Raw genomic sequence first — 25843 nt, 5'->3', positions numbered from 1 at the left:
GTGACAGGCACATTCTGACCCAGTAGGTCCAGGGTGGGCCCAGAGATTCTACATCTCTAATAGGTTCTGCATTGATTAGGAGGACTTGGTCATGGACCACACTGGGTAGCAAAGCCCTCCCTATACTACTGCAAAGGCATAATTCTTTCTCTCTCAACGGAATGGTGTATTTCAAGCCAGAGCCACTCCAACTTGATTACTTGACCTTGATACATTTGAGACAACACGGAGACAAGGATTTCAACCCAGAAGCAATAGTGGTTATGGAATGCATATAGTTCCATGTATTTTTACAGTAAAAATGCATTAAAAAATCTTTCACAAAAGAAACTTAAAAAATACAAGTAGGGTGTTGAATCCTCCCACCCCCTTGACACACATTATTCCAGGCTTCCACTGTGTAATGAGTGGGAGGGAAATTTCTAAATGGTTTGACTTCATCATACAAAATACTCATCCATTATCTCTCATCAAGACATTTACAGGAAATGGGGGATTAGGGAAAGTAGGCTCACAAGAATCAGTCTCCAATTTAAGGTTACAGTAGTTCAGAGAAAACCACATTGTTCTGCTTAGTGCATAGTCCCTGTACAGTACAATATTTCCAAAGCAAATCTGTGTGGAATTCAGAGGAAATTGCCACACCAAAAGTCTTCAGATTGAGACAAGCCCAGGTGGGTAGCACATAGATTTTAAAATGTGAAATGTCATCTCTGACAACCATAAAGACATCAAAATATTAACTTCAAGGTGTACTACTCCAAAACTCAACCTTGATTTCATTTCCTTAAAACTCTGGACCACAGTTGAGAGCATTCATCATTTAACATCACAAATTTTGCTAGAAATAGTGAGAAAATTCCTAGCAGTGGAACCTTAGGAATAAAATCCCCAAGTTGGCTCTTAGGAAATGGATGAAAAAGCACATCATTATTCAGTTGTCTTCTCCCTCAGCCTATCCAACTCAGTGTATGCTTTGTAGGGAAAATTGATCAGAAGAGCAGTCACAAAGTTTTCCTTCCTGTTTAGCTATAAAGTATTCATTATGTCTGTTCCAAGAAAGGATCTTCTTTTGTGAATGTTCATACAACTACAGCTACTGATTCTAATGTTCTATATAAATCTATAAGTCAAATAAAGTTATGAACAATGTAGTATTTATATATGCATAGTGTTTTATAAAACGATTGGCCCACATACTGCTTTTCATCAATACAGAAACAGTATAAGTTCATAGCACACTGTAAGAAATGAGTCAAGAACGGAATGCAAACAAATGCTTAAGAATTCACAGGCAGGCTCACCATGGAGGAAATGATATTCAAACCAACTAAAGCTTTGAAGAATTACTTATATAGTCTCCCATTTTAAAACAGCTTTACATACCTGATTTAGATTACATTAAAATATATCCCAATGATCAATTTGTTCCATATTCAGAAATATAAACACATATCACATTCCTCACAGCTAACTTTTTGTCATAAATTCTCTTTTATACAAGAAAAAAAGGCAACAGTTGTTTTTTATTTTTTTAAACAGGCTCTATTAATTACAATTTTTAACTGTACACACAATGATTGGCTGGTTTTCTCCCCCCCCCCCACTTTTTTAACAGTACCATGAGAACAACAGTGATTGACTTGCAAAGTTTAGTATCTATACGGAAAATGCAAAACAGTACTACGGAAATATACAATGTATTGTAAGCAGCAGTTTGCTGTACTGGTCCAACAGGCACAAGCAAACATTTTGGCTCAGCTAGGCAGTAATCCATTTCAATCACTTCCCGGTGCTACAGCCAACCCAACCACACCTTAGGTAGGATTGCAAAAGAATGAGTCTTTTTTAAAAAGAAAAATTACTATGTTTTGTTCTGCTGTCCAAAAACTCAAAGGACAGTGTCATGAGGGCAGAAGTTTGCCAACTAGATCTAGAACCAGTGAGATCACATCCTTTTCTCTTCAATCATTCTGGAGACTCTTACGCATGGAAGTCGGGCATTTCTAAAATAAGCACCTTCAATACTAAATATCAACAGAGAATTAACTCTACCAAGGCTCATTCTCTCCTCCTCAATTTGGTGAAGGGGAACTGTGGGGTTATGCTAAAAAGGGGAACCTGCCTTCTGTATTAGGAATTTTTATGGTTCCTTCAAACCATAAAATGGGCATATGGTCCCCGACTCCATTTACTCTTCAGCCTCAAATTAAACAACATAGAAGGTGTTTGTTGTCCATTCCTTCCAGGAGTTGAGCAAAGCTGTGGGCACTGCCTTCATGAGATGTTAGTAGACGTTGATAATGCTAATGAACCTATCTGTACCTGGGCTGCATTTGGGTAATGGTGGCCAACCTTCTCCTTTTTATGCCTTTCTATAGCGAGGGAGAGTACGAACTGTTTTCTGAAACAATTATGACTTAACATAACATTCTGTGTGCTGTGTAGGTTTGCTATAAATATCCTTCATTTGCAATAGTAGTCTCTTCATACAGTTTGCTTGATTTTAGGATCATGGCAATCCTAACCCACCCCAAAGAGTCCTCAGCTTTTACAAATATAACTTTTGCCTTTTTTTAAAAAAAGAAAAACTACTAACAGTATGGTACTATATCATTACATAACAGTTTATATCAAATTAATTAAACTTAATCAATAACTTCCCTTAGAGAAAATGATCAACAGCCCTATTTAACCAGGAGAAAAAGAGTGCCCAAAAAAGGGAACAATTCTTGACAATTCTACAGTTTATGTAGAAACAAAATTTATATCACTTTGGGGCAGCATTTGGCAAATAATTTCCAAAAAAGTGTGCATTTAAAAATACTTTCTTTAATATTATACATCAGGCACAACATTTTTCATATATATATTTTTTCTTATAAGATTTCAAATGCATAAAATGTTTGTTGCTATTCGTAGGATCGTCAGGTGACAGATGCTTCATTAGGTAAGAAACTAAATTATTTCAGGTTTGTGGCCTTCCTTTTAGAACCTTTGACATGGTAAAGGTTGGAATGTGACTCGGCTTAGATACTGAGGTCGGTGCTACATTCTTTGTAAGGTCGCCTTCTCTGCTCTGGGGGATGTCTGCCACTCCTGCCGGCATCCTGCTTCAGACTGGGCTCCTCCTTGTCCCGGTGGCTGACGCGGTCCTCTCTGTTCCTCTTCTCCAGGGACCGCTCCCGCCTCCGCTCCGGGGACCTGGCTCGCCTCCGGTCGGTCGACTTCGCCCTCCTCTCGGGCGAGCCGCCCCTCCGCTCCGGAGACCTCCTCTGCTCCGGGAGCCTCTCCAGGGACCGCCTCCTGCGGCCGGGAGAGCTGTCCCTGTGGCGAGTGGGCGAGCGCTCTCGCCTCCGCTCGGGAGAAAGCTCTTTTCTCTTCTCGCGCTTCTCCCTTCGCTCCAACGTGTTGTCGGCGCTCCGGGTCCCTTCCCTCCGCTTCTCCGGGGACCTCCCGCCGGGGCCGTTGGCCACCGGCCGCTCGGGCGGCGCGGCTCTGCGGCCCTCGGGCGCCCGGTCCCTGGGGCGGCCAGCCCCGCCGTCGGCTGTCCTAGACGTTCCGTTCCACGTGTGATGCTCACTGGGCTTCCTGCCGTACTCCCTGCTGCCTTTGGACTCTTTCCCCTGTGCCCGCTGTTCCCCGTGTGGTGATGATTTGTGAAGATCGGGTGGATGACTGGACTCCAGTGGCGGGTGCGGCCGGCGGCCGGCCGGCGCGGGCCTCACTGCCGGGAGCCCTTGTGCACCGGCGGGGGCGCCGTGCCGCTCGCTGCTGGGCTCTGCGGGGAAAGGAGACAGAGCAACAGTTGGGTGAGAAGGTCCTTGTGCTCCTGTCCCCACTCCCACGCTCGAGCTCTCAGTCACAACAAACAAGCCACTCTTAAAGCGGTGAGAATCAAAGCCAGCTGAGTCCTGGTTAAATATAACCGCGACTAGTTAAGTTAAAAACTAGCGCTTGTAGCTTTCAGGGACTAGCCCACTATTCTCTCAAGACACAGCTCACTAAGGAATTTACAACGTATCGGCACCACCTGGTCTGTCTAGAAGTACCCAAACGTCCCCACTAGATCCCTTCTCTTCTCTCCCCACCCACCAACCCTTCTCCTTTGCCCACCCCTCCCCTGCCCTCATGAAAAAAAAATTATTTTAAAGAATACCTGTTTTAATTTGCTTAAAAATAATATGGGCATGGGGTAACTTTCTGGGGAAATGTTAATAGCCCATGTTTTGATCTGGGTGGTTATTAAATGGGTACAGACTCAGTAAAAACTCACTGCTTTGTATTCTTAGGCTTTATGCATTTTACTGCATGCACAATATATTTCTATTTAAAAATACTTCCATTAAAAAAATAATCCAGGGTGTGAGCCAAGGGGATTATACAGGCAGTAGGGCCAGATGTTGACAACTGGTAAATGTGACATAAAGTGAGGGTCCATTAAACATTCTCTCTGCCTTTGTGCACATTATTCAACAATTGTCTTTACTTTTGTGTAAGGTTAAGGAACTATTCTTAAAATGTGGAGTCTTCTGACAGATAAAAGGGAGAGGAAGGGAGTTTGTCAGGGACACAGTTGACAGCAGATGGAATTCAAATAATGTCCTTAAATTTAGAGATACTTTTCTTTAGGCTCAACCACAATTACATCAATGAGCTATGGAGTTATTGGACTGCTCACAACATCAAGATAACGATAGATTTAAATCAGGGCAACACCCAAAGGCTTTTATTATTAAACTATTTGAAATAACAGTGCAAAAAATGTTTTAGGAAGCCTCCTGAGTTTATGAGAGCTCTTTTCAAAGTGGGGATACTTTCTTACAACTAAACCCAACAAGTCATACACATTACACATATTTTAGGCAAGGCACCAGGAATGGTGTGCGGCAGCGTGCAGGGCAAACCAGGGGGCAGTGACAGAGACGAAGTGGATGTTCTTTAAGGATCTTTCATGAACAAAGACAATCAATAGTAAGCAGTATGTTTCACAAATGATCTCTTAAAACTGTGGGTAGGTATTAACAAAAGCAGGAATGTAGCCTTGAGCAGGAGTTGGCAAACTTTTTTTCTGTAAAGGGTCAAAGAATAGATATTTTTGGCTTTGTGGGTCACATAATTTGTTACAATGACTCAATGGCATTGTAGTGTAAAAGCAGCCTTAGACAACACATAAAATATGTTGTGTTACTAAACTTTACTTACACAAAATAGGCTGTGGGCAGGATTGGGCCCATGGGTTGCCCTTTGCCAGGAGATAACTAATCAAGCAGGAAATCTCATCTCATCTTTCTGTCTAGCAAAGCCCTATCTACCTTGGTGAGAGCTCTGTGATAAGAGGTTTGTTCTTTCTAAATGCTGGGTAGGTATTAGAATTAACACAAAGTCCTTTTAAGATTTGGGTGAGGGAAGGTTCTTAGAGCATTATCATAAATCTAACATTGGGATTTTTTTATACCTAATCTTACAGGAGAGCAAGACTTCAACAGGGTCAGCAGTGTACTTACAATTCAAAGAACGCAGGGTGCTCAGAATGAATTGCCAAACATATCAAAATAGAGCTAAGCAGAAGCAATGAGGAAATTAGGCCACAGCACAGAAACACCTAGTATTGATTGAGCTACAAACCGTAGTTTGATTATGGCCCATAAGGTAGAAGCAAGCCTCCCCGAGCTTTTCATTTCTCATACATGCAGCGATATTAGGAGGTATCATCGCTGTAGGAGGGAGGGCCCAGCACCAAGAACAGTCAGAGAGAAAGAGAGAAAGAGAAAGAGAAAAAGTTGAACATTTAGATTCCCTATAACAAAGAAGAAAGAAAAAAAATCTGCATTTGTTAACATAGCGCAAAGAGAGTTTATTTGTCCAGTCAGACAGTCTAAGGCAACACTCAAATAAGGCTGCAGAGACCGCACTCAGAACAGTAACGCTTTTAGACAGCCATATAAGGTGACTCAAGGACCCAGACAATAGATGCATCCTTTTTTTTTCCTTCAAACAACTGGAACAATGACAGGCTGGCATAGGATAGCATTAACAATAAACAACAAAAAAACAAAGTTCCCTCCCTCCCCCTTGAAGACCGCGGCAGTTAAATTAAGTACAAAAAACTCATTACAAAAATAGCCTCACAGAGAAGCAGGTTCCAATCAAGTCAGAAAAATATTGGAACTTAACATATAACCCATTTGTGACTCTAATAAATAGAATTAGAGAGATTTAGTCCAAATGACACATGGAGACATTACAGCAGCACAACCCTGGCATGTTCAATCCTTCTTGGAAAACCGAGCATTTAAATAATCTTTATTTTTAGCCCAAAGAACATTTGTTAGTGTTGGATTTTCATCCTCAGTGCAAGAGACATAGGTTTTGAGAAGGGTACACAGGTTACTGATGGTGACTCTCAAATGAAATATCATATCCAACAGAAGCATAGGGAAGACAGAAAAGGGACACAATGTTACACAGTTTCAGTGGTTCAGTACACTGCACAGCTTAACATCTGAATGTTGTTCCACTACCTTCCCCAGGTGTGGCCGGCCACGTCTGAGGGGGCTTCATCTGATACCCACCTCCCCCCTATCCTCGGCCCCTCATATTCTGCATCTGTATGGATGCCCAACACCTGGGAAGGCTATCCTTCAAAGGAGTTATCCTTGTCCTTGAGCTGCATTTGAATTAAGGATCTTATCAAGTCCAAAATGCAACTGGAAATTGTGCAGAATGACTTTCAGAAAAGAGGGTGATAACAGATAAAATCCCTAATAAAGGGGACAGACATATATGGGACCATTCAATCACAGTTTCTATAGAAACTTTGTAGACCTTTGGTTGGGAAGAAAAGCCCTACATTTAGGGCATAGCTTTTTTTCTTTTTTAATTTTAAACAAGAATCTCAAATAAATAGGACAGTTATTATAATATATAATATTTTGCCACCAGGACACTAAGCTATGTAAAGATCATTGCTATTTAGTCAAATCATGTCTGTAGATAGGACAAAGGAACTCTATGTATAACTGGCTTTCCCCATAGGAAAGGTATAGTCATGTGTTTCCTTCACGATGAACACTGGGTATCTGTTCCATCGTTTCTCCCTTAAAAACATACAGCTAACAAATCAATAGTTTTGTTTGTTTCATAGTAGTGGGCTCAGGTGGTCTGATTTGGGGTAGGGACCAGAGGGGGGAAGCAGAAGTGTTGTATACAGAGCTTAAAGGAGGTGAACAAGGCCCCCTAAATTATCTCAAAATTTCACATCTCATAAGTAAAATATCGACCACAAAAGAAAAATAAAAGAATTGTGCCTCAACATATCACTCAGGAAACCTGCTTTCCTGCTTCTTAAAAGGAGTATAGTCATTTTGTGCTAACAGTTGAATCTGAGAAACAGTTTGGCACAGTTCAAACAATCATTCCTTCGCTCTTGGTCGGACTAGACAAAATGTTCTCTCTGATTATCAGAAAGGGGGCTATCAAGATCTTGTCTTAGGCCATGCCCCAGTCCACGTAAGCAAGCAAAAGGATGAAATGTGTAGAGATTTCAGAACAAGCGAGGCAAATAATCACATGGTGCAGAAGGCTGGTAAGACACTGGTGAATAGGGGAAACAAAAAGGCTTTTCTGCTGCAGTTCTGGAGACAAATTCATGGAGTCATGCCAGGGTAGGAAGAAATGTTTTCATAGTTTGACCCACCATATTCTGGTACGGAGCCGTCTCCCCGCTTCAGAGACAGACGCACTCTACGGCCGCCATTCTTAATCAGTTCTATAGCCCGAGAATGCTTCATGTTTTTGGTGGTTTCACCATTGATCTCTAAAATTTCATCACCAATCTGAGAACAAAGTGAGAAAATCACAATAGGGTTTTACTGTCTACTGAGGTGCTTTGAGATTTAAAATTCTTTCATTTATTGACTTCCTAGATACTCATTGAGTCTATGCCAGAAAATCCGTTGCTTAGGATGTAGCAGTGAAAAAGGCATTCCTGCCTTGATGGAGATGACATTCTAATGGGGAAAATATGATTAACGAGAAAATTAGAAAAACACACCTATGCTATTCCAGGCACTGGATACAGGGGAGTAAACCAGACAGGACAGATCCTTGCGCTGTGGAGCTTATCATCTCAAAGGAGGAAGAGAAGCACTAGCTTTGGACTGGAAAGCCTTGAATTTGAGTCTCGCCGCTTGTTAGCTAAGTGACCTTGTTCAAGTTAACTTCTTGGAGTTCAGTTCCTCATCTCTAGAAGGAGATAATACTCCATTCCTACCAAGCTGAGGGCATCAAATGAGATCATCCCTGTACATATCTTGTGATCTATACAGCATTACACAAAATATCATGATAATGGTATTTCATTCAATCAGAAACTCTTTTAAGTGAATAAAGACAAGGAAAAGTATATCCCATGTGCCTGCAATTTAAACAAAATATTTATGTCACTATATATTTATTGACTTCTATAGACACAAATTGTACTTGTATGTGTACAAAGGAAGAATAGATAACAAATATTGTTTGATCTCGGAAACTGTATTTTTTAGTATACACCATTTTTTTTCACTGTTTAATTTTTAAAAAACCACCCACATGGTCTACTTTCCCAGTTGGGAAAAAAACTCATTAAAAAATTCAATGTGAGACCCTGGCTGCTTAACTCAGTTGGTTCGAGTATTCTCCTGAAACACCAAGGTTGCAGGTTCAGTCCTTGCAACCAGGGCACATATGGGAAGCGAACAATAAATGCACAACTAAGTGGAGCACATGAATGTCTTTCTCTGTCCCTTCCTCTCTATCTCTAAAATCAATCAATACAAAAAAAAAATACCAATCTGAAGCAGCTTAAAAATCATTATTGTGTCTTAAGTACAAATATTAACTTCCCTATCCTTGGTCATTTTTTTCTTTTTCTGCTCAGGGAAAATTTCATTCACTGTTTTCTCTTCCTGACTTGAATCCTGATTTTTTTAATTCGCTGCAACCTGCTTCCCATGTGTGGGTTTCAGTCCATGTGACTTATCTAAAATGAGCAGGTGAGTTTTCTTCCTTTAATCATCTAATCTGCCCAGGACAGCAGCACATTCAGACGATAACAGACATTAGGTATCTAAACAGAGCGGAGTAGACGTTTTGCACTTGTGTATTTAAATTTTTTAACCTTGACTACTACAGAGTGACCTTGAATATTTATGCCATGGAGTAACTGTCCCTTTGCGGAGGTGAAGTCCACATGCTCCTGAGGCGAGAGTGAGATGGTTGGCAACTAGCTCGAGACAGAATGGAGCTTCCCACCCAGCGCCTGCAGAACTAAGGGCTTTGCTGCTCTCCAAGCAGCCTGGCACACCCAGGAACTCCTGTGAAGTGATATGTCTGCCTCATGGGATTAAGTATAACAACTAGGGAGCTGGGATTCAGAAATATCTCCTTTAATAATCTTGTAAATAACTGTAATCCTTTAGTCAATCCCAAAGAGTTGAAAGGGTTCACCTCACTTTAGCAGTTACATCTAACGATGCTCCAGGCAGGGGATACAACTAGGGTGGGGTCACGCACTTCAGTGTCCTGAAAGCTATAATCTCAGGAAGAGGGTTCTCGCCCTAGAATGTCAAAGTCACTGCAGATGACTTTCCATCAACCCCAGATTCCTCTTGTGACTTACCCTCATCTTTCCACACCTTTCTGCAGGACCATCCTCCGCTAAGCGCAGAACGTACAGGTCCATGTTATACTCTCGGCCCCCTCGAAGACTAAAGCCAAATCCCTTGGCTCCTCTTTCCAGTTCCACAGTGTAAAAGTCCTGCTCCTATTTCAAGAAAATAAATGTAATCGTTCTGTGAGAACATATACCTACACCTATTTCTCTCCTCTTCCCAAACATTCTTTGTTATGCCGATTTGACCAAAAGCCATAATCACTATCCCCCTCTTGGTGATCCTCAATTTTTTATTAATACCCATTAACCTTCGAAATTTGAAGATCCAGAACCTGAAAACATTCATGAAGTGTGCCTGCAGACGGCACACCAACATGCATACATCAACATTGAGTCAGTGAGGCTGTGATTCTGCACGTGCAGCAGGGAAATGCATTCCCTGTGTGCATGCCCTGCATGCTGCCGGAGGGTCAGCCTCTTGCCCAGTGCCTGAAGATGCCAGCAGTGTCCATCATTAGAACACCAACAGGCTCAGGAGGACGGTACGAAGGGAACCTATTTAATTTTACGTCACACAGTGCTCCCCAAATTTGCTTCACCCGCTCTTATGTGTCTACCCTCCATTACCGCTGTATGGGATAGGGGTGCAGCTCTATGGGCCCCACCTGAAATTCACAAGTCTAAGAAACACCTTAAGAAAAGGACATTTTCTTGGCTTAAGTACAACTATGAATACCATGAGCAGACATCAGCTGTTTTGCTCTTCTTGCATTGGTCACCAATTATAGCTTTTTATTTTGTTTGTTTTTCCCCCTAGAAAAGGATATCTAGGAATATTTTTCAAAGGTAGTAAAATAAAATGTCATTTCCTAGACAACTAGTGTGAATATATATTTAGCACATCCCCTCACCAAAGGTTATTTATTTTGAGGTAACTTGTAAAAGATATCTCTAAAAAATAAAGAAACCTGGAAAAACATGTACAAAGCAAACAAAGGAAAAAGAAACATGGCCCTCACCTGTGTTGCCTGGGGTGCTTTGAACTCAAACTGAGATTCTGGCTTTGGTTTGGTGGTATTCCTGCCAAGAACAGAGGAAGAAATATAAAAGCAGCCCGTGGGGAAACAGAAAGATCCCAGCACAGGTACACCATGCCTGGAGTTACATTTTGTCCTTTAAACTAACCAAAGAAACCAAAGCCATGTCTGACCTGGACTCCTGGGCCCCTTGCTGAGAAGGGGTGTGTGTGGTGGTGATGGTGGCGATCTTCTCCGCATTGGTCAGAAGAGTGGCATTGGAAGACTCTGCAGGATGAGACAGAGCACAATAAAATGAGGGCCCCGAAGACACGGTCACACTGGGAGGTGAGCAGAAGCCCCATATCTGAATGACAAGTTGGGCTTCCCTGTCACCATTTCAAGCAGTTCTGACTTGAATTTCTAAACAAGAGTCTGAAGAACCATTTTAAGATCTTCTATGATGTGAGCCATATATACCCCATTACTCTTCTCCCAACCAGACATCCCCACAAATGAAACAGAGTTTGCCTAAGAAAATGCTACCCTAAAACTGCAGCCTAGACAGGTGTCTTTCCCTCCTCCGCCACTGAAAAATGCCAGCCCACACCAGAATTATTTCCCGGAGTCTTACATGCTGATAAGTATCTTTCCTAACATTTCCTGCAACTCATTAGCAATATTTAGTGAGTCTGCTTGATTTCTTCACGTGAATATTAAAATTACAAGTGTGTTAACATCTTGTTAAACACACACACCATCGACTTTCTTCTGCATTGCTTTTAATGAAGCACAACTGGAAGTGTGGAGCTCCTGACAGCTCGTCTAGGATCACTCAGGAGAAATTGATTTTACACTTGCATTCGCTAGAGCCCGAGTTTGTAAACACAAGTTGTATAAATCATGAAGCTACCCTAACATAATAAATATGATTATATTCCTATGTAAATTGACTTTCTTCTCCACTAACCACATTCATTAGCAACTAGCAGCGAGGAGATCCAGATGTGAAAACATTCACAAGCACGCCTATACATGGCAGAGCAGCACACACATGACCATTTAATAATGATTACATATTTTTAATGAATTATTTCTCCATTATGATCAAAGCAGATAGCAAGCAACCATAAGCAAGTTGCACTTTAAGTATTTCTGTTTAGGTTGAGTGGAACATGGCATCAATTTTCTATTCAAGAAAATGCTAACAATGGTGGATAGATTCTAAGGTTAGCTTATTATACATGCCTGTTTAAATCACAGGGTGCCAGGAAGTCTCAAAGTTTCCAAAAGTTCTGTGGTTCACAGGAGGCACTCTAATGTTTGTCAAATACATATATCTACCCATCATGTATAACAAAGTTCCTCTGGGAAAATATTTTAAGTATCCCCAACTGGACTACCTGGACTCTACTAGTTATTCTAAGTATCATTTTGGTTTCTTGTGGTACCTGATCAAGTGCCAGGCCAAAATCTAACATTACTGTTATCATCAGTATTAAACTGGTACAACCAAGGTGATACATTTAAGATATTTCATAAAGTACACCCACTGTGTGAGCACAAAGGACTGAGACGGCACAGCCTCTCCTTATGATACCCAGGACTTGCATACACACACAGATGGGCACTTTGGAAAAACTTGATATTATTCACTATAATTACTCTTAGGGAGACTCTCTGAGAAATCACAAGATTACTTGAGCCATGGGGAAATCATAATCAGGATACCAAAAAGGACATTTACTTCTAATGAAAATCATTATAATTACTGGATTGTGCGGCTCTCCCTCAGAATGCCTGCGTGGTTTTGGTGGCCAGAGTTTTCCAGGTAGATCAGATCCCATTCTCAAACAGTGTTTATATTTCTGCCGTTTTCATGATTGCTGAGATAATTACTCAATACACATAAAAACACCTGTTTTATTAAGTTTCCTCCTAGCCTACATTTGCTATGTTTCACCTATTTATATACAAACCTATTTTGGGTTGAAGCTAAACTTTCAGCATTTAAAAAATGCTGAGATTAAATTAACATTTAATATGTAAATGACTATTTGAGCTCCCTGAATTTTCTTGTTGTTTTTCTTAATCTATGAACTACCACCATTCCTAATCACTTACAATCTGCCAAGTGCTATGCTATGTGCATTATCACATGTATTACTTCATTTAATTCATACAGCTCAATGAAACAGGTGCAAGTAATACCCCTATTTTATAGATGGAGACACTAAGGCTTAGTAAAAGCAAGTAACATGTCCAAGGTCATCCAGAGAGCAAGTGGAGACACTAGCGACTTTTAAGTCTTCATTCAAAATTAAAGCAAGACTTTAAGTGCTGAAATTCTTTCTAGCTTTTAAAAAATACAGATATGAAGCCCACTATCATATATTTATAGCTCTGTTCCAAAGCAAAATTTGCCCCGTAGAATGGAAAAGAAATATGAAAGGAGGGCCTGATATAAGAGTATACTCCAGCAGCAGTAATCTGAAGGGGTATCAATGTATTCGGCTTTAAAATCTCCATAGCTGGTGGCCAGATTGGCTGTTTTTATGATAAATTCCCAAAGTACCCTACATCCTTTATTAAACAGTGTTTACACCCACATTAGCTCCCTTGGAGTAATGAAAATGGATATTACTACTTTGCATAGCAATTTAGCACAAAGAAAAGTATAGGTAAGCTCTGGAGGTGTGTCACCATGCTGTGCTAAATCAGGGCACTGACTTCTGACAGGGACATCTCTCTGCTACAAGAGACTACAATTCTAACCTTGCCTCTATGGTGATATCCTTAGCCTCCCTTACGGATCCACATTCCAAAGGCAAGCAAATCAGCAAAGAATACAACTGTTCCTTTCATAAACACTGTAATGCACAAGCATAAATGTCATAAATATCTGAAGGAAGCCTTTGAAAAGCTGAATCCATCAGTATTTGAAAAGCTTGGGGAGATTTTTTAAATGTGTACAGTTGGAATACTGTTCCCTTTGCCCAAGTCTATGCTAGTATCATAACCACAGAGCCTTCTACTAAGATCAACTTAACACGATTCTGCGCCTTTGCCAAGGAGATATCCATACCTGTGTTGCCAAACCCTACCTCCTATTTAAGCAAATACTTTGAATCAGAGTGATCAGCAGTACAAATTATGACCATAATTTAAGTAATATATTTTTAAGCTCATAAACATTCTCATTATTTTGAACTTGATTTAGTCTGATGGTTCCATGTTAGCCTGGCTCAGTCAGGGTCCACCCTATCTGATTCAAGTCTCATTCCCATCCAGACTTCAGAGTATCTCTATACAGTACAAGTGGTAGGAAGCATGTGTGGTTTGACTTGTCATATTTAAAGTTCAGATCCAGTATGTTCAGCTGGTCTCTGGGCCTTTCCATGATGCCATTAAGTATGTCCTACCCCTGACCCCATCTCACAGGACACAAGGTTCTGCCCCCCTCCACCCCCCACCTGGTCCCAGAGACAGCAAAAGCAGAGACGGTGGTGACTCTCCGATCAGGGCTTATCCGACATTGTGAAGGTAGGCCTTCTAACAATATAATGTCACAGAACTTTTGTTGGAGGGGGCTGACACAGAGAGAGAGAGAGAGAGAAGGAGAGAGAGAGGAGGAGAGAAAAAGAGAGAGGAAGAAGCAGAGTGCGGAAAACTACAGACCCAGAAAAGTGAAGTTGTAAAAAATGAGTTGAGTGATGACAAGCAAAAAGGATCAGGCAGCATGAGTAAGATAAAGAAATGAATTTGGAGTGAGTTCCAAGCACTGTCCAACCAAGAATGCGTCCTGCTGAGATGTCTCCTAGGGTTTCTGAGAACAGTTCTCTGCACAAGATGCATTTCTAAGAGCTTTAGAAAGCGTTCTGATTGAACTTCAGTCTCCTTGTGAGGATCACAAAAGAAACTGTCTTTGGGCTACCTGATAAATGAAACATTAGAGTTAAAGATCTGAAAGAGAGTAGGGGTCCTTAACACAGACCACCTCCCTTTTACCCCACAGTCGACCGCGTCTAACACACATTCACAGACAGGAAGTGTAACCACCATGAAGTTCCCTTCATCCAAGTGTAGTGGTCATTATCTGTCTTCTAGGTGTTTGTAAAACCCTCCTGGGTTGCTCCAGCATATCTCCAGAAATCAAACTCCCCTGCCTTGACTATAGTTTCCAAGAAAGTAATTTTTGGCCCCAGTTAAAAGATGAGCATCACAAATCCACCTTCTGCCGATTGCTTTCCTCTGGCCTCCGAAACTTAAAATGTCACTTCTGGAGAGCTTATTATCATGGCTACAATTCCTGCAGTGTCTTGGATGAGGCCACATACTCATCAGTGCATCAGTCCTTGACTATATTGTATCAACCACAATGTTTACTTTCTTCTAACCAATGCAGCCTGTGGATGTGTTATCTGAATTTTACATTTTTGAAGTATTGAAGTTTTTAAAATGTCTTTTTATCAACAACTGTTATTGGATAACTCACCTTGCATTATACTGCTTTGGTGTTCAGGTTCTCCAAAAGTATTTTCCATTGTACTTTTAAAAATTAAATCAACACCTAGTACGTAGGCAGTGGCATAAGTTGCTTCTGCATATTTCTGTATTTCCTGACTTCTCTTTTGCTAAACCCTTTCCTCAAGGAGTGATTTTTTCCTTCCTTCCTTCCTTTCTCTTTTTTTTTTTTGACATTCTCATTTCTACAGTAAAACTAATCAATATTGATCCAGCAAGTCAATTCCTTGGCCAGTTCTTCTGGATTTGTTATTTAAAATCTCTCCATGTATCTAAATTTATATACTATAGTTGGCTCTCTCAGCCATTTCAAACTTAATTTTTCTGGTGTCCTTCATTCTTTCCATCAGGAACCTATGCTCTCTTTCATCTTGTGATCTCTTTCCTAAATTATAATAGCTTTCCAAAGTGGTGAACTGGTAGAATGGACTTCAGACCAGATGGGCTGTTATTAACCATGCATTTGAGGCAGGCTGAAGGAGACCATCTTTCAAGCAGCTAATTTTTCCTCAACATTTGGTGTGAGGTATTTTTGGTGCAGAGAAGATTCTCAGTTCTTGGAACCAACCATTTTCAATATTATTGTTTGATTTTGGATTTACTTCTGAAAGGCAGTCTGTACGACTCAAATTTTAACATAGAGCTCACTTTCTAACAGCTCCTATATAAAAATATTTATTTGGTGAATTCCATTTTGATAAAAATCTTGATTTTTCTTTTTTTTACACATCAATGGCATAAAATTTATATCACACTAGCTCCATAAAACCACATTTCCTCTTGAGAAATACTGACTTTGAGAATCTATGTTTTATCACATGTGAAGCAGGGATGAAAAACCCTGGAACACCTGGGCCAGGCCTCAGTTTCTTCCCAAGGCCCAAATCTGCTTCGAGGGAACTGATCATCAGGAACTAATTCTCTGAAGAATCTATCCTGCCTGACCAGGTGGTGGCGCAGTGGATAGCGCGTCGGACTGGGATGCGGAGGACCCAGGTTCGAGACCCTGAGGTCGCCAGCTTGAGCAAAAGCTCACCAGCTTGGACCCAAGGTCACTGGCTTGAGCAAGGGGCTACTCGGTCTGCTGAAGGCCCGTGGTCAAGGCACATATGAGAAAGCAATCAATGAACAACTAAGGTGTTGCAACACGCAACGAAAAATCTCTCCGTTCCTATCTGTCTGTCCCTGTCTATCCCTCTCTCTGACTCTCTCTCTGTCTCTGTAAAAAAAAAAGAATCTATCCTTAGTGACATTACTGTATCAACTTCATTTTTATTAAATAGGAATAATACATGGAGTATTGATATTTTTGGCTGGGTAACTTTGTATTGTGGGGAGCTATCCAGTGTTCTGTACGATGTTGGAAGCATCCCTGGGTCTACCCGTTATATGCCATTAGCACTCACTCTAGACAATGCCAAATATCCTGGGGGGGGTACTACCACTGCAGTTAAAGAACCAAAGATTTGAATTTAACCAACCAACCAAACAAGAACAGGCCTAGTTTAATATAGATAGCACCTATAATTAAATGAAAAACATAGAGATTTAATTCTTCAGTCACATGTAAAAGTTAGAAAAAAATCATGGATGCACAAACTCTTAAGACTTTCTCAATTAAATAAAAATTTGACACATTCATGTATTCTGAAAAAACACTACTGACTCTGTACTATAATTATGTAGATTTTGTGATATCACCATATTATACAGTTAAATTTTACTGATTGTTTAAAAAAAAAAACCTTACTGATTTCCAGATAGAACATCAGGGAATGTTTACCACCTGTATTCAAACTATTCTATTGTTTTAAAGTCAAGGGCACCAAAACCAAAATAAATCAGGGAAGTTGAAGATTTTCTGAGATGTTTACAGTGGCAGCATGACAGATATTAAAAGCTAGAGGATCACGTAAAGAGGGTGAGGTAAGGTTTAGTAACAATGGCTCACATTTGTTTGATGGTCATGTTCAGTTAGGGATGGATAAGCCTGCCTCTAACTCAACACTATTCAATTACATGAACACTAATGATAAGAGATCAAGAGAGAGAGAGAGAGAGAAAGAAAGATGCAGAGAGAGAGAGACAATAGGTATACTTTACCATCCCCGGGAATGATGCGGAGGGTAACAGTGTTTCCCGCTTCCTTGATTAGGTTGACAATGTCTGAATGGGACTTGTTGGTGATGGAACATCCATTTACTGCCAAGATCCGGTCTCCTACTTTCAGCTTGCCACATCGGTCAGCAGGGCTCCCCTCAATAATCCGACCTATTTTGTGAGGCATAGCCACACATGCATTGCCTGCTTTGATATTGAGTTTTAATTTTTTTAAAGTTATGTGGGAATACAGTACAGGGAGGAGAAAAAGGGTTGAAAAGGGAAAGAGAAGGTTAAGTGTTAATTAATTAAAGCATTAAGCAAATGTTATTAAAGGAGAGCTCTGCGCCGATGGTCAAAACATTGGCAACACTCAGGACGTTTGTGTATGAAGCTACTGCCAGGACCTGCAGTCCTTTCCTGATTCAAAATGAAGGAAAACCCCCAGCTCCTGTCATTAAATCAACTATAAAATTTGGCATACTTAGCAACTTCAAAGATTCTCAAGAGCCCCAAAATAATTCGCCATTGGCTTATTTTAGGAATTCAAATGTGCAGCCCGGAGCCGGGATGTATGCTTTTACACATTCTGTGTTCACATCACTCCACTTTTGCCAGCTGTTGTCTAAGCTTCTGCCAATGTTTTGTTCTTTCTCCATTTAGAAAAATAATCAGTGGGAGTCTGGTGGGGCATGGGAGTCTGCTAGCACCAAAAATTCAACCTGAAAACACCTACTGGAAAACCACTTCGACTTCCTGCCTTCTATCCAGAATGATGGAAGCTTTAGAAAAATAAGAGATGAGCAAAGAAAGCCCCAACCTTGACACCTGAGTTTGCTTTTCTGATCCTTGCTCAGCCGGCATATCTACTGTGCTGTCAGGGTAGGGCCCACACGGCTTGGGAGCTGTGAACTCCTCCTCCACCCTCACAGAAATCCCCTCAGAGGAGCATGAAACTCTAGTGCCTAATCAGGCTGAGGATGGTGACCCAAAGTTAGGTTCAAATCAGTTTTCAACCCTTAATCATTTCCTCTCTTCTTATCAGTTACTACCCATCTATAATATGAAAAACCAGGAAGAGTGCATTTGAAGGGGGACATTTACTGTGCACTGTAAGGAATTCCATGTCTCAAATAAGACCACTGCTAACTTCTAGATAGATGTAGAAAATTGGCTTTGAAGCCTCACACAGAACTTTCAACTAATCGATATTTAGCTTCAAAGTTTCTCATGCACTTTCACCTATTTTGGGAATTTGACTTCCTGGGGACTGTGAAGAGTTTTGCAGTTGAGCCACCTTTTGGAACAGGTGACAAAATTAGCATGGGAAGCACTGAACCTGAGAAGGGTCTTTCAGCATAACTTGGACCCTGAAAATACAAATGTGTGGGAAAAGGAACTCTAATCCTTTGAATTTTGGCACATTTGCCTGAGTTTATATTATTGGATGTAACACTGTGGCAAAGGAATTTTTTAAAAGAAAGTTAAACAGTTTTTTGTTTTTTTTTTAATCCAATAGGCATGGTTGTTGGAAAGCATCCATACTCAAATTCAAGGTCTTGAGTTTAGCCCATATCCATGGACAACTTGCAGGAGAAAGGTTTCAAACAGCAGGCATGAGGAAAGTTCTGCATAGCTCTGAACAGAAGTTTCATGCAAGGTATCAGGGAAAGTTTGATTCATTCCTTTTAAGAGCCAGAGGAAAACAATCAAAGACCAATTGTGAGTGAAGACATTCAATATTCATTAAATAACACATAGCCTCCCACCTGACGTATCTGCTACTTCCTTCTAGGAAGTAAAACTGAGAATTTTGAAATCCTGAGAACATCAAACGGTACATGGGGCCAGTCAAAACGTGGATCTGAAGACAACTTGGGAGTTCTCAACTCCTTGCCTTTCTTTTTATTTTTAAATAAGTAGAAAAAGTCTCCAAAATTAATTTTTAAAACCTTGCTTTGATGTTATGTCATCCCTCCAAGACATGGATCATTAAAGTAGCTGACAAAAGCCCCGTTAGTAATGTGCGTGTTACTGCAGCCACACATGCAGACCTGCTGGCTCACTGTCCCCTACTGAGCAAACCCTAGAGAAGAGGGCTTTAGCAGGAAGCAAAGGACAGAAACCACAGGGAGGCCAGGGAGCTCTACAGGGGCAGGAAGCTAAAGGGATGCCACACCCAGCTGACCTCAACCAGCAAGTAACCTGGGCCCCTGGTCCTGGTCGATAAGTCATTTGGGGACAGGGCTAAGGTACCTTCAAAACCTGCTCAGCCTTTCCCACCTCCCACCCCAGTCCATATTAAACAAATGTACTTGGGGAATAACAAATGACTTTTCATCCAATGAAGAACTTGGATCATTCTTGGAGTACCTATTTATAATCCATTCAATTGGTAATAGAGTCCCAGATTAGTAATTCCTGGAATCCTCTGGGCTCCTATTTGTCTCTGCTGGTGCACCCAGCAGGGAGTGAACCTTCCGAGAGGGTGGCAATCAAATTTCTCCATACTCTGCTGAAATCCCCAACACCTGGAGAAGGTGGGAAAATCACCCCCGCTAGAATTCGAGGGCAATGAAGACAAATGACTCTCAGACTTTAGATTCAAACCAGGCAAGAGTAAAAAATACTATTTAAAATTAAAAATTTTCAGATGGGATCAGAGTAAAGGACACAGATAAATAAGGTGGAAAGGGCATTGCATATGATCCTTTTATTCCTTACACCTCTATTTTTTCCTAAGCATTTGTACTGCCATATGTTTCTTTGAAAAACTCTTAGATCTTCTGGTGCTACTACTGTTAATGCTGTCCCACCCAGGACCTTGCAAGCAGCTTTCCCTGGCAAGAATCTCTCACTCACTATACTGTCAAGGGGTTATTCTGCAATTTCATGCAGAGTTCACATCTGCTTTAGGCTGCTTGTGTGCTAACACTAACTCAGAATAGAAAAAGCTACCAAATACTCTGCATCCCCCATCCAAACTGCAGTTACCTGCAGCGAAAAGCTGGGAGGCATTTCTGCTGGCGAGCTATCAGCTGCCCTGGGAGGCCGGGGGAGAGCCTCGCCAGCACTCACCAAAAGTTGTGCCGGCCTCAGGCCGGCTCACCGAAGACACGATGACGAAGCCGAAGCCCTCGCTGTCCCCGCGCCGGATCTCCACGTCGTACGGCTGCACTGCGCTGACCACGCCGCTGCCCCCGCCGCCGCCACTGCCAATGCCGCTGGTGCTGCCGCTGCCCGAGCTGACTGTGTTGAGCGAGTTCTGGCTGCCCTGCGGGGTGCGCTTGTCCTCCGTCAGCGACGCGGGCTGTGTGCTGCTGTGCTGCGACGATGCGGGCGATGGCACCTCCGCCTCCGCCTTGGGGGCTGCATGAAACGTGGGCATCAGTCACCACCCTGGCCTGGTAACAGGAGTGCACGAGGGTGGGGGGGTTGGCCTAGCCTCGGGGAACCGGGCGCAGAGATTTCAGAGAGCTTCTCGAGAAAATTAGTTCCTTTTCAGTGTCTACTGACACTGAGCCCACGGAAAAATGCCAAAGAGGGCACCCAATTCATGTCTCCTCTGCAGCCCACTAGACAGCAGTGTCCATACCCAGACTCCAGTTTGCAGCACGAATCAGACAAACCTAAGGCAAGTGGAGGTGTGGCCCAGAGAAGGAAGACCACCATCCTGGCCCGGGAGACATGAGCTTGCCAGCACATTCATGACCCTCAAGTGTCAGTTCTACTAAGCTTTCCAAACAGTTTTCGCTTTTGAAGTTTCCATCAGATTGTAAATTGACAGTACCATTAAGGTCGCCATACTGTGGATTCCTGATACCTGTTAGAAGTATATTTCCTAGCTTCCAGGTGTCAATCATTTACTCTGATCACACAACTGGATACGTTAACCTCCCTCAGAATTCCAGTTTAATGAAATTCCAGATTGATTGCTTTGTCAGGTGACTGGGTAAATCACTCTTAAATAGCCACAAAAGTCGTTGGAACCAATTGGTGTTTCATGCCAAAAGCAAATTGTGGGTTCAGCTTTAGGATAAGACCATATTTATCCAGGAAATCTTCTCCTTGCATAGATTTCTTTTTTATTGTAGTAAAATATAGAGAACATAAAATTTATCCGTTTAACTATTTTTAAGTAATTAGGTAGTTCAGTGGCATTAAGTACAGTCACACTGTTGTGCAACCGTCACCACCATCATCTGCAGAACGTCATTACCTCCCCAAACTGAAACTTGGAACCCATGAAAAGCCAATTAACCACTTCCCTCTCCTGCCACCGCTGGAAACCACCATTCTTCTTTCTGACACTAGAAATCTGACCTAGGTACCTCATGCAATTTAAAGTTATGATTATCCTAACTGTCATAATGACCTCTTTTGTGGAAAGTTATCTTCAAATGAAGGCGATGACTAAGTTCTAGTAGGCAAGGTGCTGGGGGAAGTAATATATTTTCAACTAACCTTCTTCTAGAAGTCTTTACTGAACAGGTATAAATGGCACATTGAAGTACTTTTGAATGACAGTAGTTTTGCAGGGTTTGAGAGAAGCAAACCATCTAGAAATTTTGAGCTTAGTCACATTTGCAAACACTTGTGCATAAAGTGACAATGTTGTGTCTGAAGAAATGAACGAGAAACAAACATACCTGAAAATACCACTTTCCGTCGCACTGTGAGATTGACATGGCCTTGCTTGGCAGCTTGTTGCATAAGTTGGACCACAAGCTGGTGTGATTTTCCAATTACTGGTGTCCCATCCACACAGATTAATTCATCCCCAGACCTCAGGCGGCCGTCCGTATCAGCAGAACCCAGTGGTACAATGTGACCGATATAAATCTGTTGAGTAATTGGATGACAGATAAAACATTGACCTTTTGGTTCATTATTATACTGATAGCCTTCACATCGCCAACATTTTCATTCATTCATTCATTCATTCATTCATTCATTCATTCATTCATTCATGTCTGCATCCATGCCACAGACATTTACTGAGTGCCCACTGGATACCAGCTGTTGTGCAATACCAGTTGTTATACCAGTTCTTGCTTGGTGGAAAAAATAACTTTCTCTTGTTTGGGTTGATAATTCTCTTTTTCTCCTTTGCAGAACTAAATCATTTTATTCCTTTCATTTATAAAACCCTTTCTCCTTTTCTATCTACCTAAGAAACAACCCTATCTTTCATAAAACTACTAATTATAATAGTATTACTACCTTATTTTAAAATCCAGCATTCTGCCTCATAATACTGAAAGCACATTAAATACTGTTAAGTGAAGAAATGAAACTAGCCAAGTTTGCTCTGACATTCCATTGCTGTACTCTGAGCACTTCTATCCAAGAAGTCTTCATATAGTGTTTTGCTGTTATATTAATCACTCACTAAACTTTAGTTAAAACATTTGTGCTTTCCTTGCCTTCTCACTACATAATAAAGCTCCAGCTATCTCTGCACGACATGTTCAGTTTACAAAGAACTTTGACAAAAGACTGCTCAAGAATATGGACTCTGGAATCAAACCCTTTCTAGTCCTTCCACTTACTAACTCTGTGATCTTAGGCAAGTTAATTAACATTTTTATGTCTTTATTTTATGATTAAAAAAATGAGGATACACTTATAAACGGATAAACGAGAGAATGTATATTAAAAGCCTTTGGCATAGGCGGCAAGATGGTGACAGAATAGGTGTACGTACCAGCCTCCACCTCCCAGAATCAAAGTGGATTACAACTTAATTTTAAGAACAATCATCTAGAAAAACCAACTTTGGACTAAACTAAGAGGACTCTTTAAGAAAGAATCACTGAAGAAGCCACACTGAGACTGGTAGGAAAAGTGGAAACACAGAGAGGGCTGCCCAGCTCCTGAGAGCAAACGGCAGCCAAGAGGGACTCCCGTGTCGGGAAGTGAGTTTAGCGGAGAGGGGAGGGTCCTAGGCCCCAGGAACAAAGCCCCAGCCTGCAGCCCCAGAGCCTACAAGAGGTGTACAGACAGTACTTAGCTGTGAAACAAGCCAGGATACTGTTTGCAAGAAAGAGACAGATTTCTCAGACCTAGGATTCTTTTAAAGGGACCGCACAGAAAACCTCTTTCACAATCACTCACCCAGGGCTCTAGGGGACAGGGAGAGATGAGAGGACCGAAGTAGCAGGAAGAGAATATAATCTAGGAGGCACCGGGAGAAATACTTTGAGGGACAGCCACCCTAACCCCTGGCCTGAGTCACTCCCCAAATCTAAAGTGAATATTTTTCCTGGAACCAGCAATATCAGCAAAGGGAAGCAGGTCACCAGACAAACAGAAGCTCTCCTGCTGCATTCAGAGCAGAGTTGCTTAGAAGCAGGGAGCCATCAGGGATACAGTGTTGAGTGCTGAAGTCTGAGCTGCATCACCCCCCCCCCCCATACACACACTGCTGAGGGCTCGCTGGAGGGCGGGCGGGTGGCAGAGGGACGCAGAAGCGCAGTCCTGTCAGTGGGAGTGGAAGCCAGGCCGGCTGCGGTGGCGGAAAAGCACACAAAAGCCATCCGACTCGCAGCTGTGGCCCCAGCATGCGAGTGCAGTACCACCCGTTGGGGTGGGTTGAAAGCCAGGGGCCTGCCATAATTTATAGCTCAAACATGTGAACTCAGTCCTGCCCATGGAGGAGAGTTGGAAACCGCTGTGACTGCTGCAGTGGTCCAGTGCTGGCAACGCCCATGCCTGAATGCCTGAGGCGGCTGCAGAGGGGGTGGTGGGCCTGCAGACAGACCACACCTAGGGAACACAGAGGCCACACCCATTGGATTCCTGTGGTCACATCCTTCTTATACACAGACAAAATGAGAAGGCACAGAAAAGCAACCCAAATGAATCAAGAGAAATCCCCAGAAAATTATTTGAATGAGTCAGAAATAACCAAATTACTGGATGCAGAGTTGAAATAAAGATTGTTAGGATACTCAAAGATCTTAAAGCAACAATGGATGGACATAATGAGCACCTAAATAAAGAGATAGCAGGTATAAAAAAGGACATTGAAATAATAAAAAAGAATCAGTCAGAAATGACAAATACAATATCAGAAATGAAGACCACACTGGAAGGAATGAAAAGCAAGATGAATGAAGCTGAAGATCAAATCAGTAAGTTAAAGGACAAGATAAACAAAAGTACAGAAACAGAGCAGCATAAAGTAAAGAGGCTTAAAAAGTCTGAGGAAACTCTAAGAGAGCTCTGTGACAACATGAAGAGAAATAACATCCACATCATAGGAGTTCCTGAAGAAGAAGAGAAAGAACAAAGGATAGAGAATCTGACTGGAGAAATCATAGCTAAAAACTTCCCTAAATTGATGAAGGAAAAAGTCACACAAGTTCAAGAAGCACAGAGAGTTCCATTAAGGATGAACCCAAAAAGGCCAACACCAAGACACATCATAATTAAAAAACAAAAATTAAGAGATAAAGAAAGAATACTAAAAGCTGTGAGAAAAGTAGTCTATTACCTACAGAGGAGCCCCCATAATATTGACATCTGACCTCTTGACAGAAACATTAGAGGCCAAAAGAGAATGGCAAGAAATATTCAAAGTAATACAAAACAAGAGCCTACAACCAAGACTTCTCTATCTAGCAAGGCTATCATTTAAAATTGAAGAAGAAATAAAAAGCTTCCCAGACAGAAAAAAACAAAAAACAACAACAACAACACAAAACTCAAGGAATTCATCACAACCAAACCAATGTTACAAGAAATGTTAAGAGGCCTGCTGTAAACAAAACAAAGGGGGGAAATCTAGTAAAAGAGGAATGTAGACTTAAAGAATAAAATGGCAATAAACAACTACATATCAATAATAACTTTAAATGTAAATGGATTAAATGCTCCAATCAAAAGACATAGGGTAGCTGCGTGGATAAGAAAACAGGACCCATACATATGCTGTCTATAAGAGACACACCTCAAAACACAAGATACACAGACTGAAAGGAAAGAGATGGAAAAAATATTGCATGCAAACGAATGAAAAAAAAAAGCTGGGGTAGCAATACTTATATCAGACAAAATGAACTTTAAAACCAAGGCTATAGTAAGAGATAAAGAAGGTCACTACATAATGATAAAGGGAGCAATCCAACAGGAAGATATAACCGTTATAAATATCTATGCACCTAATATAGGAGCACCTAAATATATAAAGCAGATTTTGAGGGGCGAGATCAACAGCAATACTATAATAGTAGGGGATTTTAATACCCCAGTAACATCACTGAATAGATCCTTAAGAAAGAAAATTAACAAAGAAACAGCAGATTAAAGGACATACTAGATCAACTGGATTTAATAAATACCTACAAAACCTTCTACCCTAAAGCAGCAGAATATGCATTCTTTTCAAGTGCTCATGGTACATTCTCTAGGATAGACCACATGCTAGGATACAAATTGAGTCTCAACAAATTTAAGAAGACTGAAATTATATCAAACAATTTCTCGGATGACAATGGCATGAAACTAGAAATCAACTACAATAGAAAAACTGAAAAACGCT

General features: G+C 41.3%; 1 protein-coding gene across 12 annotated transcripts in view; it reads right to left on the bottom strand.

Annotated features, from left to right (window-relative positions):
- Nucleotides 1-1157: 1157 nt before the first annotated feature.
- Nucleotides 1158-25843, bottom strand: part of MAGI1 (membrane associated guanylate kinase, WW and PDZ domain containing 1) — a 778572-nt gene continuing 753886 nt past the window's right edge. For 4 of the 12 annotated variants that reach the window (XM_066351952.1, XM_066351959.1, XM_066351953.1 and 1 more), the window contains 8 exons: nt 21948-22140; nt 20377-20667; nt 17302-17505; nt 10869-10962; nt 10678-10738; nt 9665-9808; nt 7700-7838; nt 1158-3781 (listed from right to left, as the gene is read on the bottom strand). In XM_066351952.1, the coding sequence (XP_066208049.1) occupies nt 3030-3781; nt 7700-7838; nt 9665-9808; nt 10678-10738; nt 10869-10962; nt 17302-17505; nt 20377-20667; nt 21948-22140 (1878 nt within the window). In that variant the 3' untranslated portion in view covers nt 1158-3029. Of the gene's footprint in view, nt 3782-5628; nt 5718-7699; nt 7839-9664; nt 9809-10677; nt 10739-10868; nt 10963-17301; nt 17506-20376; nt 20668-21947; nt 22141-25843 lie in introns of all 12 variants that reach the window. The other 8 variants (XM_066351954.1, XM_066351960.1, XM_066351958.1 and 5 more) reach the window with 5 other exon arrangements.

Source organism: Saccopteryx leptura, chromosome 10 (assembly GCF_036850995.1).
Source record: "Saccopteryx leptura isolate mSacLep1 chromosome 10, mSacLep1_pri_phased_curated, whole genome shotgun sequence".
NCBI classification, from domain to species: Eukaryota; Metazoa; Chordata; class Mammalia; order Chiroptera; family Emballonuridae; genus Saccopteryx; species Saccopteryx leptura.
Note: the sequence above shows the minus strand (reverse complement) of the source record. Positions and strands in the feature narration are given on the sequence as shown.